The sequence below is a fragment of the Balaenoptera borealis genome, assembly GCF_965194805.1.
Source record: "Balaenoptera borealis genome assembly, chromosome: 8".
Classification (NCBI taxonomy): domain Eukaryota; kingdom Metazoa; phylum Chordata; class Mammalia; order Artiodactyla; family Balaenopteridae; genus Balaenoptera; species Balaenoptera borealis.
In genome coordinates, this window is record NC_138865.1 from 40,468,353 (window position 1) to 40,492,081 (window position 23,729).

At 35.8% G+C, this 23,729-nt stretch overlaps 1 protein-coding gene across 2 annotated transcripts in view; it reads left to right on the top strand.

Annotated features, from left to right (window-relative positions):
* GKAP1 (G kinase anchoring protein 1) overlaps positions 1 to 23,729 on the top strand; it is an 80,475-nt gene that overhangs the window by 53,961 nt on the left and 2,785 nt on the right. The window contains exons 8-12 of one of the 2 annotated variants that reach the window (XM_082401240.1): positions 7,337 to 7,493; positions 15,804 to 15,901; positions 19,455 to 19,518; positions 22,802 to 22,872; positions 23,380 to 23,457. In XM_082401240.1, the coding sequence (XP_082257366.1) occupies positions 7,337 to 7,493; positions 15,804 to 15,901; positions 19,455 to 19,518; positions 22,802 to 22,872; positions 23,380 to 23,457 (468 nt within the window). Of the gene's footprint in view, positions 1 to 7,336; positions 7,494 to 15,799; positions 15,902 to 19,454; positions 19,519 to 22,801; positions 22,873 to 23,379; positions 23,458 to 23,729 lie in introns of both variants that reach the window. The other variant, XM_082401241.1, reaches the window with a different exon arrangement.

Consider the following 23,729-nt stretch of genomic DNA (forward strand, 5'->3'; position numbering starts at 1 on the left):
CTTCTGTAAGAAGCATCCTGTGTGTCCCCACCGTGCACTCCCCTCTTGGCACCCAAGCTGTGTGCTCTAGGGCTTCCCACTAAGAGAGCTGTGTGGTCCTTCTTTTGCAGCAGGCTCACTATGTGAGCAGTCTGGTAGCCTTGATTGGCCCCTAGTCTGCTTAGTTGCTAGGCCCTGCCTTGTGCAGATGCTGTTGGCTGCTGTTTAGCAGGGTCTGGTCATAAAGTGGCTGGATTGGATGCAGAGTCCTAGGGAGCCCTGGGGCTAATACTGGCTTACTGGTGGGCAGAGTCAGGGTCCTAAAGACTCTGTGGCTGTTGCCAGTCCACCGGTGCCAGATCCTGTGGTTAGTGCTGGAATACTGGCAGGCAGAGCTTGTCCTAGAGTCTGGCTGTAGGGCCCAGGGATCTCAGAGCTCGTTTCAGATTGTTTGGGGGAGGCAATTCCTGATACAGTTTTTGGGTCCAGGGTGTCCCAGAGGTTGCTTTGGCCAGCTAGTGGGCAGGGTCAGGGCCTGTCTGGTCCCAGGGTTGGGTCTGGCCTGCATTGCAGGATCATAGTTTTCTTACTTCTGGTGTTTGCCCGCAGTGGGTGAGGCTAATCTAGAGCTTGTGCAGGCTTGCTGGTGGGAGGGGCCGATGCCTGGCCATTGGTGAGTGGAGCTGGGTCTTGGCCCTCTGGTGGGCAGGGCCGTATCTAGGGGCATGTTTAGAGGCAGCTGTGGGCTCAGGAAGTCTTCAGGCAGCCTGTTTGTTGATGCCTGGGGCTGTGTCCCTGCCCAGTTAGTTGTTTGGCCTGAGGTGTCCTAGCACTGTAGCCTGCAGGCTGTTGGGTGGTGCCAGGTCTTGGAGCTAATGAGCCCAGATGTCAGCCCCCATAGCAGCAGTGTTCACACAGCTGAATGTTCCCCAGTATGTCTGTCACCAGTGTCTGTGTCCCCAGGGTGAACCACATCCACCCCCCACCTTTCCAGGAGACTCTCCAAGACCAGCAGGTAGATGTACTCCTGTCAAATTACTGCTTTTGCCCTGGGCCCTGGTGTGCATGAGATTTTGTGTGTAACCTTTAAGAGTGAAGTCTCTATCACCCCCAGTCCTGTGGGGCTCCTGCAGTTAAGCCCCACTGACCTTCAAAGCCAAATGCTCTGGGGGCTTGTCTTCACAGTGCTGGACCCCTGGGCTGGGGGGCCTGACATGGGGCTCAGAATTCTCATTCCTGTGGGAGAACCTTTGCAGTATAGTTATTCTCCAGTTTTTGGGTTGCCCACCTGGGGGGTATGGGATTTGACTATGTCACGAGTCCACCCCTCCCACCCATCTCATTATGTCTTTAGTTGTAGAAGATCTTTCCTGGTAGGTTCTAGTCTTCTTCATCAGTGGTTGTTCTGCAGATAGTTGTGAAGTTGGTGTGCTTGTGAGAGGAGGTAAGCTCTTGGTCTCTGTACTCTGCCGTCTTGACCACTCTTCCCTTTCAGTTGCTGATGTCACAGAATTACATCTTTATGCATTGCATGCCCCAAGACATAAACTGATGATTATTTTAAGTGCATTAGTCTTTCAAGTTATGTAGAAAACAAGATTTGCAGTTAGAAATCAAAGTTATGTTAATGTTAGCATTTACACTAATAATTGTTTTTGTTTCTTTAAACATATTAGTCTCTTAAATCATGTAGAAAACAAAAAGTACAGTCACATGCCATTGTTACAATAATACTTGCTTTTATAATTACCCTTTATTGAGATGTTTATTTCCCCATGTGGCTTTGAGTTACTGTCTAATGTTCTTTCTTTTTACCTTCCCAGCACTACTGTGAGTATTTCTTGCAGGGCAGGTCTAGTGGTCACAAACTCCCTCAGATTTTGTTTTTCTGGGAATGTCTTGATTTCTCACTTTTGAAGGAGTGTTTTGCCACATATAACATTCTTGGTTGAAAGGTTTTTTTCTTTTAGTATTTTTAATTTTTCAGCCCATTGTCTTCTGGCCTTCAAAGTTTCTGATGAGAAAACTGCTTATGATCTTATTGAGGATCCCTTGTATATGATGATTTGCTTCCTTTTGCTGCTTTTATGATTTTATTTTGTCATTGTCTTTTTTTTTTTTAATTGGCTGCGTCAGGTCTTTGTTGCAGTGCGCGGGCTTCTCTCTAGTTGTGGCATGCGGGTTTTTTCTCTCTAGTTGTGGCAAATGGGCTCCAGAGCACGTTGGCTCTGTAGTTGTGGTATGCGGGCTCCAGAGCATGTGGGCTCTGTATTTTTTGGCACGTGGACTCTCTCTAGTTGAGGTGCATGGGCTCAGTAGTTGTGGCGCATGGACTTAGTTGCCCCACGGCATGTGGTATCTTAGTTCCCCCAACCAGGGATTGAACCTGTGTCCCCTGCAGTGGAAGGGGGATTCTTTACCACTGGACCACCAGGGAAGTCCCTTGTCATTGTCTTTTGAAAATTTATTATAATGTGACTTGCTGTGGGTCTTTTTTTGAGTCCATCTTACTTGGAGTTCTTTAAGCTTCTTGGATGTTTATAGTCATGTTTTTCATCAGAGTTGGGAAGTTTTTAGCCATTATTTCTTCAGATATTCTCTCTGCCCCTTTCTATCTCTTTTCTTCTTCTAAGACTCCCACAGTTTGTATGTTGGCCTGCTTGATGGTGTCCCACAGGTCCCTTAGGCTCTGTTTGCTTTTCTTCAATCTTTTTTCTTTCTGTTCCTCAGCCTAGATAATTTCTGTTGTCCTATCTTTAAGTTTACTGATTCTTTCTTCTGCCTGCTCAACTCTGCCTTTCAGTCACTCTAGTGAATGTGTTGTTTCAGTTATTGTACTTTTTAGCTCCAGAATTTCCTTTTGGCATCTCTTTAGGTTTCTTTTTTTAATCCCTAATTACATTTCCATTTTGTCCACACATTGTTTTCTTGATTTTCTCCACATCTTCCTTTAAATCTTTGAGCATCTTTAAGACAGTTGAGTTGTTTTAAAGTCTTTGTCTAATACAACTGCCATAAATAAGTCTTTTTCAGGAACAGTTTCTATAGATTTCTTTTTACTTTCAATGGGTTATACTTTCCTGTTTCTTTGTATGCCTTGTGATTTTTTGTTGAATATGAGACATTTGAGTCTAGTAATATGGTAACTCTGGAAATCAGATTCTCCTCCTTCCTCAGGGATTGGTGTTTTTTATTACTGTTTTGGGGTTTTTTGTTTTTTGGTTTTTTTTTGATTGTTGTAAACTTAATGTCTTAGGTCTTTTCATAGCCTTTCCTTGGGCATTCATAGTCACTTTCTAATTTTCCCCTTACAGGCAGTTGTTTTTGAATGGCCTATTTTTTTTAATAAGCTGGTCTTTATTGTATTTTTTCAAACATTAATATATATTTTTAATTTGTTATTTATTTTATTTTTGGCTGCATTGGGTCTTTGTTGCCGCGTGCAGACTTTCTCTAGTTGTGGCAAGCGGGGCTACTCTTTGTTGAGGTGTACAGGCTTCTCACTGCAGTGGCTTCTCTTGTTGCGGAGCATGGGCTCTAGATGTGCGGGCTTCAGTAGTTGTGGCCTCCAGGCTCAGTAGTTGTGGCTCGCAGGCTCTAGAACGCAGGCTCAGTAGTTGTGGCTTACAGGCTTAGTTGCTCCATGGCATGTGGGATCTTCCCGGACCAGGGCTCAAACCTGTGTCTCCTGCATTCGCAGGCGGATTCTTAACCACTGTGCCACCAGGAAAGCCCATGAATGGCCTATTTTTTAAAGTCTGGCTCTCAAAAGTGGAAAAGCAAAATATGAGGGGGGAGGGGAAGGGCACTAGCTCTTTAAATCCACTGGAAGTCACTTCAGCTAGAGGGGGAGGGGCTTGCAACAATGAGGGGAGGTGCAGCAACAACGGCTGTCTGCTTCTTTGTCTCTTGGTCTGCACCTCTGTAATCAGAAGCGGCGATTAGTGACCAGAACACAGATCCCCATTATTTGGAGGAGAGGCTCCTTGCTGCCCACCCTGGCTCCCATAAGCTGTGTACAAGCTGCTCCAGGAACATGTACACAGCTGCCTGCCACATCACTGAGGGTGGTGGATGGGTAGTTGCTACTGTGCTAAGAGCTGAAACTGACCAAAATTTACTGCAGTTTACCATCCCAGAGTTCCCCTGGAAGTTGCAAGCCTTCAACAGACTTCAGAATTCCAAAATAGTTGTTCCAAAATCAGACAGATTCTGCCAGTGCAGTTATTGTCTGTGTGAGGACACAGGTTCCTGGTGCTTGCTACTCTGCCATCTTCACAGAATCTTCTCCATGATCTAATTTTGAGTTAATTTTTGTGCGTAGTGTGAAGAAAGAGTTCAAATACACTTTTGGCATGTTTATATCCAGTTCTCCCAGCACCATTTGTTGAAAACAATATTGTTTCTTTAATGAAGTAACTTGACACCTTCATAAAAAATAAATTGACCATAAATGTGAAGGCTTATGTCCAGTCTCCTAATTATGTTCCAGTGATCTATAAGGCTATACTTACACAAACACCGTACTGTCTTTTTCATTATATTCTTGGCACATAATAGGTGCTCAGAATTTTAGTTAAATTGAAATTGAATTGGCTAGACTTATTAAAGAATCTGTGTTCTTAACACTTGCTGCATTTTTGTCTTTTTTCTGTTGAGGTGTGTGTGTTGGGGGAGGGGGGCGTTGTTGGTTCATTTTTGTTTCATTTCTCTGTAGTTTCCTGTCAAGGTATCTTTTGAAAACTTCTGTCCTTAGGCTGAAAAGAAATTTTATGCCTCGCTAAAGAAAAAATATCAAGGACAGAGTACCCTTTGGGATAGGCATGCTGGTAATGGTAGCAGCTATCAAAAAACAGAGGACATTAGTTGGAACTGCACTATTTAAAGTAGTGAAATCCAGAGGCTGATTAGTTGCCATCATCATGCTATACCTTCCATAGAAGCTCAGCAGTGTTTTAAGCATTGTTGTATTCATTGCTTTAAAATGAAGTCTTACCAGAATGGAAGTATTTTATGAAGCAGTAGACTTTGAGTTATAGCTGTACCACTTGGCAGTAGAATCACTCATGAGCAAGTTATTTAACTTTCCTGTGACTATGATTACTTTGTGGGGAAATTATTCTTGCTCTATCAGTTTCTTACAGTGTTAATGAGATTCAACTAAAGGGATGTTTCTGTAAGTGCTTTGCAAAATATAAAGTGCTCTACAAATATTTTAAATATTATTTGTATATTAAGCACTGATACACACTTTTTTTTTCTTTCAAACACTTTCTAAGATAAGGTGAAAGGAAAAGGATGAACAGTCATTGAACTGTTGGGTCATTTGCTGACAAATACAGTTGAAATGGGTAAAATTGGGAATATTAAAGCTCAAGAATGTGGGACATAGGGAAAACCTATGAGAGTGAGAGGAACATTTTCTTCTGTCTCTGTCTTGCAACAGGAAGTTGGAAAGGAAATGATACTTTTCTTGGAGAACATATAAAATCTCTGACTTTACATAATTGAGTAGATTGTGATACAGTCTTAGCTCCTTATCATTTGTGTGTAGAATTTATGTAAAAATTGTTTTTAAATATACTGTAAAAGTTTGAGCAATATAAGGCTAGAGTAGTTAAGGCAGTGTGGTATGGCATAAGGGTAGACATAATAGGTTGAAAGAATAAAATTAAGAGTCCAGAAAGAAGCCTTTATACTTATGTTCAATTGATTTTGCACAAGGGTGCCAAGACAATTCAGTGGGAAAAGAATAATCTTTTAACAAATGATGCTGGATAGCCACATGCAAAAGAATGAATTTGGACCCCTTCTCACCCCATACGCAAAAAATAACTCAAAATGGATTATAAACTTAAATGTAAGAACTAAAACTATAAAGCTCTTAGAAGAAAATATAGGAGTAAATCTTGATGACCCTGAGTTAGGCAGTGATTTCTTGGATAAATTGGACTCTGTCAAGATTAAAACTTTTGTGATACTAAGGATACTGTCAAGAATGTGAAAAGACAACCCACAGAATGGGAGAAAATATTTGCAAATCATGTATTTGATAAGAGACTTGTTTCTAGAATTTATAAAGAACTACAACTCAGAATTAAAAAGTAACCTAATTAAAAATTGGGCAAAGTGGACTTCCCTGGCGGTCCAGTGGTTAAGACTCCACGCTTCCAACGCAGGGGGTACAGGTTCGATCCTTGGTTGGGGAACTAAGATTGCATGTGCTGTGTGGTGCAGCCCAAAAAAATTTTTTTTAATAATAAATTCACATGTAGTTTAAAAAACAAAAAAACAACAAAAAAATTGGGCAAGCTATCTGAATAAACATTTTTTCACAAAGATATACAAATGCCCAATAAGCACATGAAAAGATGCTTAGCACCATTAGCCATCAGGTAAATGCAATTCAAAACCACAATGAATCTCATTCACACCCACTTGGGTGTTTATAATTTGAAAAGATGTATAATAACAAGTGTTGGTGAGAATGTGGAGAAATTAGAAGCCTCATACACTGAATACATTGACAAGTTGTAAAATAGTATGGTCATTTTGGAAAACTGTTTGGCAATTTTTCAAAAGGTTACACATAGAGTTACCATATGTCCCAGCAATTCTACTTCCAGGTATATACCCAAGAGAACTGAAAACATGTCCACACAAAAACTTGTTGCATGAATGTTTACCGGAGCATTATTCATAATAACCAAAAGGTAGAAACAGCTCAAATGTCCATCAACTGATGAATTGAGAAATAAAATGTGGTATATCCATCAGTGGGATATTATTTGGCAATAAGGAGTGAAGTGCTGATAGATGCTATAATATGGATGAATCTTGAAAACATTTTGCAAAGTGAAAGAAGCCAGCCACAAAAGACCTTATACAGTATGATTCCATTTATATCAGATGTCCAGAATAGCCAAATCTATACAGACAAAGTAGATTAATGTTGCCTAGGGAACAGCTGAGGGGAGGGATTAGGAGGGAATGGGAAATGATGCTAATAAGTTCTGGGTTTCTTTTTGGGCTGATGTAACTTTATAAATGGGTTATGGTTGTACAACTCTGTGAATATATTAAAAACCATTTAAATGTGCAAATTAAATGGGTAAATTGTATGGTATATGGATAAAAAATAATGTAAAAATCAATACCCAACTCAAAAAATATGAAATAAAGGACATTTGCAAATGTATCTCTACTGGTTATCTTCTGGAGATAGAGAAGAATCAGATGGTTGATTGTCTCTATGTTATTTTTTTTTCATTCTCTATCCTTCTAGTGGCTGACCAGGTTTATTAAATGCATGCACTTTTGTATTGATTGATAGTAAATCTTAATTCATTTTTGACAGGAATTGAGTTCTTCTCAGACTTTATCACATGATGGAGGATTCTTCAATAGACTGGAAGATGATGTTCATAAAATTCTTATTAGAGAAAAAAGAAGAGAACAGCTTACAGAATATAATGGAACAGATAATTGCACAGCTCATGAACACAACCAGGCATGTAAAATACTCTTAAAATCACAGTGAAATTATTTTTCTTTTTTAAAAAACCTAAGCAGTGGAACCCAATTATGACTGTATAAATTTACAGTTTTCGGATATTATCTTAGTCATTATTACACATAGATACTTATATTAAAAAGTATGAAGTACTTCTTTAGTTGATGAATATTTATTGAGCATGCGCTATAATGCTAGGTATTGTTAGGCACCAATGTAGGGGAGTGGGAATATCAAGATGGATAAGACCATCCATGCCTTAGACAGAGTAGTGGGGATAGGAGGAGGGAGACTGTAAAAATATCATTCAGCATGATGAAGGCTTTAAGAGAGATATGAACAATAAAAAAGAGGTTTTTGAATAGGAAAGGTAATAGATCACTCCTTGGGTGAATTGGGAAAGGTATATAAAGAAGTGACATTTGGGATGGATTTTGAATGGTGAATAACTGTATAAACTGAGAAATGGAGAAAACCTAAGGGAGCTGCAAGAACAGTGGCCCAGAGCTATGAAAAGCCTTAGACTGAATATTCAGGAAACTGAAAAATTCTGCATCTAAGAAGTATAGACTTAAGTGAGTGTGGGATAACATGACTAGAGAAATACATTGGATTTAGATTATAAAGGTCTTTTTATGTGAAACTAAGAAGTTAGAATTTTATCCTGCAGACCAGGGGTTGCAAACTATGGCTGGTCAGCAGTCTGTTTTTGTAAAGCTCGCAAGCTAAGAATGGTATTCACATTTTAAAATATTGTTTGGAGAAATACAGAAAGAAAGAAAAGATCTTATCCTATAGAGACCTCTAAGTCTGCATTTATTTTTCTCACCACAACCACCAGTCTTCTCTTTTACTTCCTCTTAAACTGTGAATCTGTTCTTTACCTTATATTGACCTCCAATACTTAATGGTTAGTCATTCAACAAATTAAACACTTGCTGTGTTGTGTTATATAGGACACAAAAGAAACCAGACTCTTAAGAACTTGTCACTCCAATGCAGCAATAATATTGCTTTATAAAAACAGTATACTACATGAAAATCTATTATCAACTTAGTACGGGAAATCCTTGCCTGCCCTGAGGTACTTGTGAGCTTCTTCCTTTCTGGCATTGAGTTAAATTTTGTGTTTTCCTGTCTTGTCTTGACTGTCAAATTTTATGTACAGTGCAAGCAACTGTGTTAACATTTATAGTTAGCATATTTGTTTTCTCTTTTTACATTGATTATGATTTTCCCCGTTGTGGTTTGTATCTTCTTATTTTTCTAAGCCATCTCAGATCATTGTTAGATAGTAAGAATGATATTAATATACTTGAGCAAATAATTAGATGTTTCAGATCTTCTGTAGGGCAAAGTTGGGTACACATAAGTTTAATTAAATTATTAAGTAATGTTAATGATATTTTAAAACCAAAGTGACAGTGCAGTATAGTAGAAAGAGAACGGTCTTTGAAATCAAACCTAATAACACAAAATATAGCACTGCAGCTTATCAGCTGTGTTACATTGGAATGAAATTACCTGCCTTTCATGCACTGTTATTATGAAAATTAGCGATTATGATGTAAAATGTTTAGCAGAGCATGTTGTACACAGCATGCACTTGATAATTGTTTTTGTACAAGGTGGAAAGTGGTAGATCCAAAAAAGGTAATTTATAGGAATGGAGATGAGAGATGGCTTTCTTAGGAGAAAATATCTTTTGGTTTTTGTGGGTTTTTTTTAAAATATTTATTTATTTGGCTGTGCCAGGTCTTAGTTGTGGCATGTGGGATCTTAGTTGCAGCATGTGGGATCTTTAGTTGCAGCATGCGGGCTCTTTTAGTTGTGGCATGTAGACTCTTAGTTGCAGCATGCAGGATCTATTTCCCTGACCAGGGGTCGAACCTGGGCCCCCCTGCATTGGGAGCACGGAGTCTTAACCACTGGACCACCAGGGAAGTCAGAAAATAGCTTTTGAATTGGAATTTAAGGGACAGTAGAATTTGAACATGAAGAAGTGAGGGAGAAGAAACTGGAATGTCAGAGTAAAAGAATGGAGGCAGTGAAGAATAAACCAGTTTAATTAAGACAAAATTCAAAGAGGAGCATAGTATAAGTTTGGCACAGTGGGTTTGGAGGGATTGTGGAGGACTTAAAAGCCTGATTTATGATTTAGTCAGGAGATAATAAAGAATTTTTTAAATTTTTTGAGCAGAGGACAAAGTTCTATATGGTAATACTAATTTCACTGCAGTGCCTAGGAAAAACCGAAGGAAGGTGAAGACTAGTGATAGGAATCAGACAATATGCCATATGGTAAGGTTGTAGAACAACAGTAACAAATTACTAGTGGTAATGTAATTTGGTATGACCATTTTGGAGAACAATTTGGCGTTAACTTTTAAAGTTGAAGATGATGGGGAGACTATGTTTTAGAAATTCTACGTTAGATTAAACCCTGAAGACATCTTCAACAAGAATGATTCAAACTCAGTTGTTTGTGACAACAAAATCAGTAGGAGAAATGAATGAGCTACAGCAATACATAGCAACATGGATGAATATCAAAAACATAATCTTGCGCTTCCCTGGTGGCACAGTGGTTGAGAATCTGCCTGCCGATGCAGGGGACACGGGTTCGAGCCCTGGTCTGGGAGGATCCCACATGCCGTGGAGCAACTAGGCCCGTGAGCCACAACTACTGAGCCTGCGCGTCTGGAGCCTGTGCTCCACAACAAAAGAGGCCGCGATAGTGAGAGGCCCGTGCACCGCGATGAAGGGTGGCCCCCGCTTGCTGCAACTAGAGAAAGCCCTTGCACAGAAACGAAGACCCAACACCGCCAAAAAGAAAATAATTAATTAATTAATTAATTTTTTAAAAAAACAAAAAAACCCCAACATAATCTTTAATGAAAAAAGCAAGTCACCAAATAGTAATAGTTTGATGCCATTTATATAAATTTCAAAATATAGAAAATTTAATATATTACTCAGGGATATTGTTCTAAAAGACTAACAAAGGAAGAGAATAACAAACACAAAATTCATAATAGTGGATATTTTCGGGGGGGGAAGGGATGTATTGGGGAGAGGCACATGGGGGATGCCAAAATACTGGTAATGTTCACACAATCTGCATATTGTTTTATTTTTCTTTTTACCTTGTGTCATTCCTTTATATATTATTTTGCACGTGCAAAACTTTTCATCATTAAAAATGTTAGGATTTTTGTCATGTCATTGAGTATAGTGGGGAAAAAAGAAAGATTGAGGCCATTAAAAATAATCTTTTTATCTACCTCCTTCCTCTCCCCCTTGCACTCCTTTTTCAGAGAAAGAAAGCCCTTCTTTTTGCAAAGGTTAAAATTCTTTTAAACTGTACATTAATGTACCAGAAATTTTTAAAGGTGAAAAATAAATCCATCCTAGTTCAACCAGTCTTAACATTTGGTTTCATTTTTGAATAGTACTTTTCTAGGAAAATGCCACATGTATAGGTATTTAAAAAATAACTGATGATAAGGACTATAGTTTTTGGTAGCCCCTTATGTAAACCATGGTTATAGTCTGTCAAATCAACGTGCTGTAATTTGTTTAAGGTCATTACCCTAATATTGAACATTTAGGTTGTTTAGAATTGGTCACTTGATATTCATTGAATATATTCATATATTTAATTTTTTGCTGAATTTCTCCTTGGAATACATTCTTAAAAATAGTAATTGCATCAAAGCATGTAAACATCTGTGTTGCTCTTGATGTGTTACCAACATTGTCTTCTAGCAGCAGGATATGAGTTTACTAACTTTTCCACAGCTTCACTGGCATTCCCTCTAATGGCCTTCGGGGCTCTGTTTTATCAGTTGTCTTTGTGGCATATTTCACTCTCTTGTTCTGTGAATACCTTATACTCACTATGTCCAAACTCGAGGTCATCATTTACTCTCCAAACCAAGCATTTGGCTTGACTTCATCATTTCTGTTTTTGGTTTTATCATTTTATCCAGATATTCAGACTCTGAACCTCCTGTTTCACTTTTCTGTTTTTCAAGGTTTGGGAGTTTTTAATCTTTGAAATAGTTCTCAGATCTATCTTCTCTTCCATTCTTATTAACATTTCTCTAGTTTAGGCTCTCATTATCTTTTACTGGTATTATTTCAGTAACCTAGTAAGTCTTTCTGCATCCTGCCTTCTAATTCTAGGTAATTTATCTTATACATTGCTAACAGATGACTTTTTAAAAAAAGTTTTTGGCCGCACCACACGGCACATGGGATCTTAATTCCCTGACCAGGGATCGAACCTGTGCCTCCTGCAGTGGAAGTGTGGAGTCTTAACCACTGGACCACCAGGGAAGTCCCAACAGATGACTTTTTGAAAAGCAAGACTTCCATCCTGCCACACCATGTCCCTAAGCTTCAGTGTCTGTTGAATCAAGTGGAAATGTCCTTGACCTGACATTTAAAGCCCTCAAGCTTTTCAGACTGAGAGTCCCAACCCATTTAACCAGTCCTGAAATCAATTTAGTAGATTGCTACCAGCACTAATCAAAAAAAAAAGTTGTCAGCGTATATGACATCTGTTCGTATTTTATGAAATTTGTTTCTGTGTATATGTGTATATATATATATAACATACAAATATACATATATACACTGACATGTATGTGCATTCTGGGTCATGATATAAAACTTTCCTTAACATGGGTCACTGTCAAGTAAGTTTGAAAGCATTGTTCTACAGTGTAGCTTTGGCCTAAGTAACTTCAGCTGTACTCTTTGCAGTTTTTTCTCCTAGCTAGAGCAGAGCACTCCTATCACAGCGCTGGATCCTTCCCAGCTTTGCTCAAGGTTCATTTCACATGCCATCTCCTCCCTGAAGCTCTCTCATTGCCCTATCCCAATCCCAAACACAGAAAACCTGGATATGATCTTTCCTTCTTTTTCTATACCCCATAGCATTTTGTTTTTCTTATGGCACATTTCACACAGCACATTTTTATTTGTTACTATTCTTTTTTTTTTTTAATTTTATTTATGGCTGTGTTGGGTCTTCGTTTCTGTGCGAGGGCTTTCTCTAATTGCGGCAAGCGGGGGCCGCTCTTCATCGCGTTGCGCGGGCCTCTCACTATCGCGGCCTCCCCTGCTGCGGAGCACAGGCTCCAGATGCGCAGGCTCAGTAGTTGTGGCTCACGGGCCCAGCCGCTCCGCGGCATGTGGGATCTTCCCAGACCAGAGCTCGAACCCGTGTCCCCTGCATTGGCAGGCAGATTCTCAACCACTGCGCCACCAGGGAAGCCCTGTTACTATTCTTAATAGATTACAAATCCCTTGTGGACATAGACTTATACACCCTTTTATCTTCATTTTAGTATAATGTCTTCTACTTAGAAGATAAGTTTAAAATTTATTTAATGAAATATAGGACTTCATAAAAATGGGTATACATTAAAACAATATGATTTTCTGTTTTAAAAAGTGATGTTTGTTTTAGAAATTCTGGAAATAACTGATAAGTGAAGAAATTTTAATGATGGCAAAAATATTTGAGGGCTTAGTATATATTTGCCAGATATTCTATTAAGTACTTAAAATGATTATTTCATTCAGTTCTCACAGTTAACTGTGAAGTTGATAGGCATCTTTATGATCCCCAATTTGCAGATGCAGTGGAAAAAAATTGACCCTAATCTCATTCACTTGGAGAAAACTACCATTGATACTTTGTTGTGGTCCTACTTTTCTGTGGATTTACACTTTTTCCCCAGTCATGTAGAAACTTACATGGACCACTTTTCAGTTAAATACAGAGATGGTGAGCAATTCAGATCATTAAGTAATACATTGACCCTTGAACAACACAGGTTTGAACTGCTTGGGTTTACTTATACATGGATTTTTTTCAGTCGAGGTTGGTTGAATCTGCAGATGCAGAGGAACCACATATACAGAAGGCTGACTATATACGACTATGAGTATTTTTTGATTTCTCAGAGGGTTGGCGTCCCTAACCCCAACATTGTCCAAGGGTCAACTGTAATGTTTTTACATTAAATAATAATGTTTATAGCTAAATTGCTTTCAGTTACCCACACTGAGGAAAAAATTTAAATATACCAGTTTGATATAACATTGCTTACTACTGAGGTTGTACACTTTTTGATTTTTTATTGGTCATATGCCTGCATATAGGTGCAACTGTTTTTTCTAGTTTTTTTCATTTACCTTTTGATTTTGTTTCAGTGTTTCTGGAGATTTTTCATCAAGTTAAATCTATCAATCTTCCTTTTTGTTTTCTCCCTTTCATACTATGTTCAGAAGAGCTTTCCTATTCAAAGATGTTAGCTAGTAATATTATAAAGAGTTTATTTTAATACTTAAGTGGTTTTATTTTTTTTAATTAAAATACTGTTTTATATTATTCAATGATATATACTCAGTATAAAACAATTTTGATGAAAGGAAATTTTTAAACAGTAAAGTGAAATCTTCCATAATAATTCTAAGAGAGTTATTAAAATGTTGGTGTATGTCCTTCCAGGATTTTTTCTTTGTATATAGTATTACAGTTTTGGGATCATACAGATGTGTTTTATGGTTCTGTATCATCATTTTTAGTGATTTCAGAGTTTTCAGTTTTGTAAATGTGTCATATATTTAGCCTATATCCTTATTGTTGGGCATTTAAATTGATATCCAATTTTTTGTTTTAACTGCAGTGAACACTTTCATAGTTACTCCCCCCTCGCTTATCTATTTAAGATAAATTTCTGGAAATGAGATTTTGGGGCCATTATAATAGTATGTATATTTCTAATTTTGATCTAAATTTTTTCTTCCGAAATCATCTTATACTATCATCTTCTTCACTAAGCTCCAACCATGCTTGCCTCTTTACTATCCTTCAAATTCTCTAGGCTCTTTTCTGCCTCAGGGCCTTTATACATACTGTTCTTTCTACCTGGAAAGCTCTTATCTCCCTCCACTTTTTACTTAGCCAATTCCTACCCAATCACTCAAGGTTCATCTTAAGGGTCATGGCCTCAGAGCTTCCCTGATCCACCAAGGAATAATCCACATTATTCCCTTTATAGCCCTGTGTTTCTTTTCATCACTGCTTAAACCTTGGTTTCTAATTGCAGCATTTCTTTATGTAATATCTGCCTCCTCCACCAGACAAGTCCCATGAGGGCAAGAATCTTTTCAGTTCTGTTCACCATTGTACACCCAGCACCCAGCATAGGTGCTCAGTGAGTATTTTTGGAATAAAATTGTTGCCACATTACTCATTAGATAAAGAGAACCAATATATATTCTTATGAAAAGTATGACTTTGGGTTGATCTTTTTGCATTTAAATTTATTTATTTTGGTGTATGTTACAAGATGGCAGGCATTTAACTTGATTTTTCCAGTTAGCCATTTGTCCTATATACTACCATTATTCTGTAATTCAGCCTTTTCTCACTTCTTTAAAATACCATAGTTATATTATAATAAATTCTTGTGTTTTAAATCTCTTTCTGGACTTTCTTTTCTGTTACATTGCTGTGTCAACATAGGTGCCATGACATGCTGTTTTAATTATTTTTGCTGTATAATATATAACTATCTGGTAGGCAAATTCTACTGCATTAACTTTTTGTTTCTATCCTGTATTCTCCCAGGTGAAGTTTTGACTATCTCGCTAAGTTCCAAAGAACAAAAACTCTATTGAAATTTCTATTGAAATCTTATTGAATGTACAAATTAATATTTAGTAATACTTAGTTTTCCTATCTAAAACCATGCTTTGTTCTGTCCTTTTCAGTATTTTATCATTTATTGATCCTGAAAATTACTGAATTTTATTCTTAGGGATATTTTTTATTGCTGTCCGGAGAAAATGTTTTTTCTAGTTATATCTTCTATGTGTTAATTGCTAATATAGAGAAAAGCTATTTTTGGTTTTTTGTATTATTTATTTTGTATTTTTCTCATAAGTTTTCAATTCTTTTAGGTTTTTAAGATAGACTAATAACAACTTGTCAGAGACCACTTTAGTATGTTTATTCCAGGATGGAAATACCATTTCAAAGCCCTGATATTGTTCTAGGTTATGTTTGTAGTTTGAGATTAGGCATAAATATCTTATTTGCTTGTACTGTACATAATTACATTTATAAAATTGAGTACAAGTGGAAATGTAGTCAACAGTTTAGGTTGCTTTAGAAAATGAATTAAAATTGGGACTTTTTTTTCCTCTTAAACCTTTCAAAAAGGATATTGTAAATCAGAATTGGCAGAACTGTCTTAGTTCTAAAATGGTGTTTTCCCCCTTTAGGAAGTAGTTCTAAAAGATGGAAGAATTGAAAGACTAAAGTTGGAACTTGAAAGAAAAGATGCTGAAATCCAGAAGCTGAAAAATGTGATCACTCAGTGGGAGGTTTGTATATATTTACTGTTGTAAACTAAAATAATTCTATAAATTTGTACATTTTCTGTTTTTATTATATTGAAATATGTTTAATATTTGATTGATAGAAATAATATTTCTGCTATTTAGGTTTTTTTAACTCATTAATTATATATAATCTGAATGATAGTATATTTTTATTATAGTAAAATACATATAACATTAAATTTGCCATTTTAACCATTTTTAAATGTACAATTCAGTGGCATTAAGTACTTTCTCAGTGTTGTGTAACCATCACCACTGTCTATTTCCAGAACTTTTTCATCATCCCAAACAGAAACTCTGTACCCATTAAACTCCCTATTTCCCCTTCTACTGCAATCCTTGATAACCTCTAATCTCTGTGAATTTGCCTATTCTAGGTACTTCCTATAAGTGAAATCATATGATATTTGTCCTTTTGTGTCTGCCTTATTTCACTTGGCATGTTTTCAGCATGCATATCCGTGTTGTAGCACGTATCAGAACTTAATTCCTTTTTATGGCTGAATAATACTCCACTGTATGTATATACCATATTTTTTTGTTTATTCGTCTGTTGATGGACACTTGCACTGTTTCCACCTTTTGGCTATTGTGAATAATACAGCTATGAACAGTGGTGTAAAAGTATCTGAGTCCCTGCTTTCAATTCTTTTGGTATATACCTAAGAGTGGAATTTCTGGATCATATGGTAATTCTATGTTTAACTTTTTAAGGAACCATCAAACTGTTTTCCATAGCAGCTGCAGCATGTTACATTTCCACCAGCAATGAACAAGGGTACCAATTTCTTCACATCCTTGCCAACACTTGTCATTTATACAATTTTTTTTAAACCACAAACCTATTACTCTCCTCCTTTCTTAGGCTTTTAAAAAAATCTCTTATTCATCTCAAGTATCATTCTCTTTTTGAACTAATATTTATTCACTCAACAATTATTTGTTGAATGCCTGTAATAGGCCAGGTGCTTTTCTGGACCCTGTGTATGTAATAGTGAAAAAAAGTCAAGTTCCAGCCCTACTGGTTCTTACATTTCCCTTCCTCGTCTACTCATGCCTTTAAGAATTATCCCTGTTAAAAACCTTTTTGAACTGCACCCAATTCTGCCTTAGCTTTTTCTTTGTCATTTATATTTTCTTTTGCTTTTTTTGAGCACTTACCATGTGTTAGGCACAGTGAATACAAAGATGAGTTAGTAAGAAGCTCATAGTCTAATGGAGAAGATAATCATATAAGTAATTGCAGTACAATGTAGAATTTGTGATTGAGATCTGACAGAGTGCTCCAGAAGCCCAGAAACAGGAATGAATCCATTGCTGCTACTGAAAATTGGTAAAGGTTTCACCAAAAAAAAGATAGTTTTTCCAGATAGAACAGTGCATACAAGGCACGAGAGTGGTAGGAAATGCATTGTTACTGACGTTTAGAGAAATGCAAAGTTGTAGAAGGTGAGATTGGGGGTGTTAGTTGAGGTCAGTATTTGAAGGCATTTGCATTTTAGACAAGGAGAGGGCAGTGAAGGTTTTAGAAGGGAAGTGACATGAGAATTGTTTTGTGGAAGATAATGCACATAGCTGAGGCCTGGAGTGAAGACTGTCTGGTAACAAAATTAACAGGTACTGAGTGTAAGAGGAAGAACACATTTTGAACTGGTTTGGGGAAACGGAACTAATAGATCTCGTTTTGGACATGTTGAGTTTGAAATGGCTGTGGATGCAGGCATAGATGTTCAGGATGTTGAACATCTGTGTTGGACACATTGGAGTCACACCATATGTGCGTTTAACTTTGTGTTCTCTTTTTCATGAAGTTAAAAATACAATGAGGGCACTGTATATTTCATATGTTCTTTATTATAAATTGCACAGTACTAGGATTTTATAGTCTTATGTTTTCATAGATACATTTACTGTTCAGTATTGTAAATGCAAAACTATATATGTTATTTTTATCGCAGTATAAAGAATATTCAGGGGTAATTTTGTTCATTTGCAATTTTTGCCTTATGAGCTGGCTTTAGATCTTGAAGACTAACTAAAGACATGCTTCCATATACACTGATCTGAACCTTGGAGAAAAGGCTTGAGCTAAAGATAGAGTTTGATGAGCTATTAACATTGACTGAAACCCTGAGAGTGAGAATTTCATAGTGGATACAGTTTTATATTCCCAGTAGATATATTTCTATATTCATAGTGAGTATAGTTGTAGTTGACTGTATTTATTTTTCCCCTTCATATTTTTATGTTTCCATCTGACTTATCTCCCTCTTTCATTACTTAGCTTCTCAAAAGTCCTACTCCCTTTTATGTTTACTTCTTCCATTCAGTGTATTGTCTTCAGTATTACTCAGTAACATTATTGATTTATCCTCAGCAATTTACTGGACAGAGTATTTAGTAAAAGTCATCTATTGGACTTAATTTAAAATACATCAAATTTGTTTTACAAGAAAGATTTTTGAATCTGGTAACTTCTGTACATATCTGTGTACATGTTGAGAGAAGAAATGACAAGTTTCTTATATTGATCTGTTTTCTTTCCCTGACCTCTTGTATTTCTATAGTTACTAAATATATTGTTTTCTCTAATGTACTAATATATTAAATATTTATAAATACTTCAGTGTGTGCTATAAGACACGTTGAATAAGAGTAGTGTAGGGGAAAAATTCCCTGGAATATGGATGTTAATGTGGGAACACAATTCCAAAATTGTTTATAATGTATAATTGTGTCATTCATGTAGTTTGAAAAGAAGCTAAGCCATTTTTTTAAAGTTGAAAAATAATTGAAAGATATTTCAGTAAATTACTAATTCATTTCAGCCAAAATGTAAGTAAAGTAATTCAAAAATTACTTTAAAAATATTTAGTTAATGAAATAACAAAAGATTAGTAAAGCCTTAACTGAGCAAATATAAAACTGTGCTGTACAGTAAACACTACACGTGGTGTAAAATTAATACACTACATGGGTTTTAAATACATAAAAGTAAAATTCTTAATTTTTATATATAAAAATTAAATAAAATAAAAATTGTAATTAAATAAAACTAAAGACAGTTGAAAGTCATTTTCTCAGTAACACTGACCACGTTTCCAGTAGTTAGTAGCCACATATTGGACAGTGGCAGATGAAGAACAGATACAGAGAGTTCTAGTATAGTACTGGTATAGAACTATGAATCATTTTTCTTTTTGTTTTCATATAATTATTTTGAATTGTGTAAGGATTTTATTTGAGGAAGAAAAGAGAAAGACTCTTCAGGAAAATTTAGTTTTATTCTGAGTTTTTTCCACTTTTATTCTACTCTTCTTAAATACAGTCATCTATAATATTGATTTGTATTATTATACGAGGGATTTAATTAAGTAGTAGACAGTTGTGAATACATTTTCCTCCATCTTTTTTCTTTCAGAAGTAATTTATGTCTTTGAGCAAGCCTAGAATTCATAGCTCCATAAATTGGTAGTAAATCATTAATTATATCATTTACTTTTTAAAAATTAAATCTTTTTTCCTTGATTATTAGGCAAAGTATAAAGAAGTAAAGGCAAGAAATGCACAGTTATTGAAAATGCTTCAGGAAGGTGAAAGTAAGTGATTTCTGTGTTTTTAGAATTAAAAGTTAATCTTAAAAATATTTGAAGATAACTTTTCAAGATATATGATTTATTAATTCAACAAAATAAAAAGGTTTCCCAAAAGGATACAAACTGGATTATTGTTGATAATTTTATTATTACAGTTTCTTTTGCAGCACCTTAGTATTACACAAGTTTACAACTATTCAGCTAAGAAACTCTTGAAATTTCAATTCTTATAAATTATTGGAGTATATTTAGAGGGAAAACAAGAAAACATTTGCTTAAGATTCTGTTTATTAATTATTAGAGGAGAAGGCCTGTCATGATTTTAGGTTTTCCTTCTACCCCTCCCACTCCCCACCCCGACTCTTCATACTTTTGCTGCCACTCTAAACTTTTGGCAGTAGATTACCAGCAGGAAGCCAAGGAAATCAATCAAAAAAGGTTAGAGATAATAACATTAGTAAAGTTGATGTTATATGAAACCCCCCAAATCAGTTGCATTCCTGAATGTGAATACCTAGTGACGCTAACCTTGAAAGCTCTCTGAAAATTTTCCATTAATAACAGAAAGGGAAGCGTGTATTAAATTTGCAAAAGAAAATGAACCATAAAAGAGGCATAGAGAACGACATGAATAGATGAGAAAGTCTTCTGAATAGACAAAATTAAGTGTAATAAACAATTTCCCTTGTTAACAAATGTTAATGAAATCCCAAATATAGCTCCTGTGAGTACTGTACAGCACTTGAGAAGTTATGAAGCTCACCTTAAAGGATAAGTAAACAAGATACCCCAAATTGTTTCAAATATGAAGATACTGGGAGCGGAATTGTCCAACCAAATATTTAAACTATTAAATAACAGTTATCAAAAACCAGAAATCATGTCCAGCTGAACAGAATATATAGTCTTGAAGTAGAGTCAAACATTTTTTATAATTTTACGATTTTTATAATATAACTTAACTGTTAACAAGCTTAACTGTGATAAAATAGAAGTTAAATAATAATGGGAAAAGGCATTATTTGAACAATTAGATATCAATATCCTGAGGTTAATTTAGATATGCATGTCACTGAGCTCCATGTGGATCATTTAATGAATAAAATTATGAAAATAATTGTTTACAAGATATATTTCTAATTGAAGAAAGTAAGGGTATCATTGAACATTGGATGTATGATTTTTAAATACCTAAAAATAAAGTAATATTCCTTAAGGAAACATTTGTGAAAAGTGAGAAAATTAACTGATAAAAACTTACTCTCAAAAATAGATTAAAGGGACTTACCTGGTGGCACAGTGGTTAAGAATACGCCTGCCAATGCAGGGGACACAGGTTCGATCCCTGGTCCAGGAAAATCCCACATGCCATGGAGCAACTAATCCCGTGCACCACAATTACTGAGCCTGTGGTCTAGAGCCCACGAGCCACAACTGCTGAGCCCGGGTGCCATAACTACTGAAGCCCGTGTGCCTAGAGCCCGTGCTCTGCAACAGAGAAGCCACTGCAGTGAGAAGCCCGCGCACCGCAACGAAGAGTAGCCCCCGCTCGCCGCAACTAGAGAAAGCCCGCGCGCAGCAACGAAGACCCAACACAGCCAAAAATAAATAAATAAAATAAATAAATTTTTAAAAGTAGATTAAAAATGGCTACCAGTAAATAATATCAGTGTCCATACTCCGTACTATAAGTAGTCCAAGTAGAACAATTTTATAGAGGACCATGACATGAAAAATACAGTACGTTAGAGTTTACAAACTCTAACATTTATAATATAAATGCAAATACAGTCAGTTATGTTACAGTACAACATGTGTTCCTAAAAATCACTCATCTCTATAAAATCATACAGTTAAAACCACAAAGTTTATGGGGAAAATGGAGTTAGGAGCATACAATACTCAAAAATTTCATCAGTGACACATTAAAAAAAAAGGAACCTAATAAAAACAGTAACAGTTTTATACATGTTAAAATGGTTGAACACATAAATACTGTAATAAATATGGCACTTTACTTTGAAGACAACCTAAAGTTTGCTGTAGAAGTAGGTTTCAGAAGGGTTGCAGCTTGTGTGTGTTACTGTTAAGTGATGGAAGGATGCAAAGTTGGTGTGGTTCTTGACACAGTGCACTGAAATAGCGGGTAGATATTTGAGGTGTGTACATGGGTGCGGTTTTATTTGTTCATGAAATTGTGCTTAAGCATTAAGTACACAATTCATGTTATGTTCATGTTGTTCCCCGATGTATCAATCTCTTTGAAACACAGAACAGCATTATAGGAAAATTGACTGTAGTTAAAATATTACATAATTGTTAAAAATCACTAGTTCTCAGTGAGTGCGTTTAATTCTGAGGATGGAGGAGTAGAAAGTATAATTTGTAAAAGTTCCCAAGTTGATTCTTAAGGGACTGTGATTTGTTTCTTGACACAGCATCTCACCTTAGTGCATATCATATTAAACTATGAAAAATAAATTTGAATGACAGAGTTATATTGGTGGAGCTGTGGTGATATCAGTACTCGTATATTTGAACATTTCCTCCTTTACTCATTTTATTAGTTTTACCTCTTCAGTCTCTCCTAGCTTTTCAAAGTTGAAGAATTAGTTTTTCATGCATTAGCCTTTAGCATAGATTAAGTAAATTGTCAGCCATGTGGAAATTTTTAAAGCTTAGGGAACACAGAGGCCAAAGAACAGATCTCTTGCTTCCCCAAAGAGGGAAAAACCTCTAGACAAATGAACAGTTCTGATACCACAGATGTTATATGATTAACTGTGCTCATATGAGCTAACACTTATTTGATAGTGCTTTAATGGTATGAAAAGTCATATAAAAATAATTCTTGTGGGCCTTATGATATGCACACCTTGACAATTTAACAAAACAAAACAAACAAAAACACTCTACATTGTTTTTAAAATCTTGCTTTAAGATTAGTCGAGGCATTTTAAAGTTTTTTTCCCTATGTGAAATATTTTATTTTCTCTGTCCTTGTCCTTTTTAGTATAAATGGAAAAAATTAATCTTTTGTCATATCTGTACAATTAATATTTTAACACCACAGAAATGTAGAATTTCCAATAAAAGCTGCTGTGGTGATAATAATGAACAGAATTTACCAGTGAAAATAAAGAGGTATATATAGGGTCAAGGAATACATTAAGTGTGAGGACAATTCATCTTTGCCTGACTGCATTGCTGTCTTGGTTCACTAAAAGTATTGTTAAAGTATTTGAGTGATTGAAAAGATTATACTGCTGTTTTTCCTTTTTGTCAGTGAAAGATAAAGCAGAAATACTTCTGCAAGTTGATGAATCACAAAGTATCAAGAATGAGCTAACGATACAGGTAAGAAAAACTATATATAGGACTGGTTATATTAAGCTGTTCTTTAGTCCTGAATTATGAAACTTGACTAAACAAAAACACAGCCCATCAATACTGCAAACCATACTTCATTATTATTATGTAATAACAAATGATTGAAAATTCTGTTTACTGAACTGAGGGAGGTATGTATGTCCTAAAGAATAGGGGAAGATAAGGTTGTATTTTAGTTGGTGTGGGCTGAATATAGAGATAGAAAGGACAGACAGAACTTATCCCGTTCATGGACTTGATTTTCTCCCCTTCCCATCCTTAGTCTTTGGTCTTGTCTTAGAACAGTGAGCTTGCCCTACGTATCTTTAATATACAGCTGAATAAAATGGCTAATTGAAATTGTTTGTGAGGATAGAGGTTCTCTTCTAATGCTCATTAATCTCATAGTCAAAAATCATCATTGTGAATAACAATTAAGAATATTTACCAAAAAAGACCAAAAAAAGTCTTTTTTTATTGAATATTTGGTTATAGGTAACTTCACTTCATGCTGCGTTAGAACAAGAAAGATCTAAAGTGAAAGTATTACAAGCAGAATTAGCCAAATATCAGGTATGCTTTTATAATTATGAAAGTGTTTTCATCACAAATAATACATTTGGAATAGGTATATACATGGGAGAATAAATGTACTATTTTATTCTTAGTCCAAAATTTATTCACCAAACATATTGATAATTTTGTTATTATTGGTTATATAATTTACATCGTAGAAAATGTTGTTTATTCTAGATATTGGTATATACAGCAATAACTTAAGTAACTCAAAAAGACCTTCAGTACTACATAGATGATGTGAGATATGTGCCAGTGAATCATATCGA